This window comes from Penaeus monodon, chromosome 31, assembly GCF_015228065.2.
Source record: "Penaeus monodon isolate SGIC_2016 chromosome 31, NSTDA_Pmon_1, whole genome shotgun sequence".
In the NCBI taxonomy this organism is placed as follows: domain Eukaryota; kingdom Metazoa; phylum Arthropoda; class Malacostraca; order Decapoda; family Penaeidae; genus Penaeus; species Penaeus monodon.
Genome location: NC_051416.1, coordinates 32,737,634 through 32,739,452, shown reverse-complemented (window position 1 = coordinate 32,739,452; position 1,819 = coordinate 32,737,634). Strand labels below are relative to the sequence as shown.

Sequence of the window (1,819 nt, the reverse complement as noted above, 5' to 3'; positions counted from 1 at the left end):
TTAGAGTTGGGGGTCCTAGGCTCTGTTAAGTGCATCTGTATGCTAAAGAATTACCCAACACATTTTTTGTGGGAGAATATAATTTTTTGGCTTAATTCCTGACATTTATTTTAAATCTGTATGATACCAGAAATTAACACAAACACACACAAAAAAAGTTTTTTCAGGCAAGCAATTCTCTAGATTATCTTGCATATTCTATCATATCTGTTGAAGACCCAAATTAGTATATCAAATAATTTTTCTGTATTTTTAAATATTCTTTCTATTAATTCTATAGGGTTTAATTGATTAAAGTTGCAGGCTTTCACTACAGAAATCTTGAATTGTTTCCCTAATTACTAATTTTATTTTTTTAGTTTCCAAAAAAGGATATTTTGGCTGCAACAATGGATGTGACAGACACAGAAGAATTTTCAGATGCAGATAGTGCTACCGGAGATGCAAGGAATCGATCTCTTAGTATGTCTGAAAGTCATTGTTCTGACTTTTCTGATGCTGATAACACTGATTCCCGAGATGTGAGTGATTCTCAATCCACACCTCTTGGCAGTGATCCCCTTGCACAGCTTCTTGCAACTCCAGAGCAAGCAGGTAAGTGACATACCAACATATTTTGTGACAAAGATTAGCATGATTGCAATAAAAAAAAATTAGGGTTACAATTTATAGTACAGCTTATACTGACAAAAGGATAGTAGTAATATCCAACATGTAAAATTTAGTTTTATAATTTTAGAAAGATAACTTGTATTAATGGTTAGTTTTCAGTACAGAGAGTAGTGTGAAAACACATTTTCTATATATGCTGTGAGCAATTTAGTTACATATGAATGATATCACCAGTATCTGAATGGTTGAAAATTAAATGGTATTATTTGATTTTATTAAAATATGGTTATATCATACTGAAGTAATGAATTTCAAGGACTTCCAAAAAACATTTCATAATAAGTTGATGTAAAAATATTCCTTTTTTACCAAAGGTATATTTTGATGTACTCAAAGAGTACTGAATTTAAAAATGTACATGTATACATTCTCATTTATATAGAAGGGGACTAACTTTCCGTTGCACAGTAAGTTTATGTGTTTATGTCCTATTTGATGATAACTCATCAGGGTATTCAGCTTTGTGAACACAGTAGAAGTGATTGATTTCATTATGTTATGTCATAAAAATTGTTAATCAGCTAATGCTTTGTGCCTAACTGTGACATTTTTGTTACCAAACTCACTTGGTTTTACTTGTTATTTGTACATGTATCATGGGTTATTATAAGAGAGAAAAAAATGGGTACATGTGCCATTGAAGTATAGTTTTTATATTTCCCATGGTTCTTTAACCTTCAGATATTTTGATAAAAACATATAATAAATAGCTTTTTCTTCTGTTTGCCAGGGTAATGGGGACTGATTATAATGAAAATCTATACATAAGATACCTTCCCTATTGATTTGATCATAAATTATGTTTTGACCTTTCATATATATTATCTCTGCAATATTTTGTCCAGAGTTTAAGATAATGAGTAATTCATAAACAAGACAAAATTATTAAAGAGGCATTATTTTAAAAAATATTATTAGTGGAAAAAGTTCATGATTTTTATAAATTGTTGTATGATAGATTTAACCTATTAAAAAATGTTGATAAAAGAATTCCCGATGGTTCTGATTTTAGCCTATGGAGAGGCAGTGTTGAGAATTTTGAAAGAAGGATCCAGAATTTAATAGTCAAACATATATATCTTTTTCAATCAAAGTAGAAAAGAGGGAACTTCAAGGAAAAGTTAGAATGTGGTGCAGAGAATTACAC

The 1,819-nt window shown here is 29.9% G+C and overlaps 1 protein-coding gene across 1 annotated transcript in view; it reads left to right on the top strand.

The window, feature by feature from the left end:
• Nucleotides 1-1,819, top strand: part of LOC119593182 (transcription initiation factor TFIID subunit 11-like) — a gene marked incomplete in the record, with an annotated part of 72,269 nt that overhangs the window by 972 nt on the left and 69,478 nt on the right. Inside the window, 1 exon segment of the mRNA XM_037942160.1 lies at nt 360-594. Within this exon segment, the coding sequence (XP_037798088.1) occupies nt 390-594 (205 nt within the window).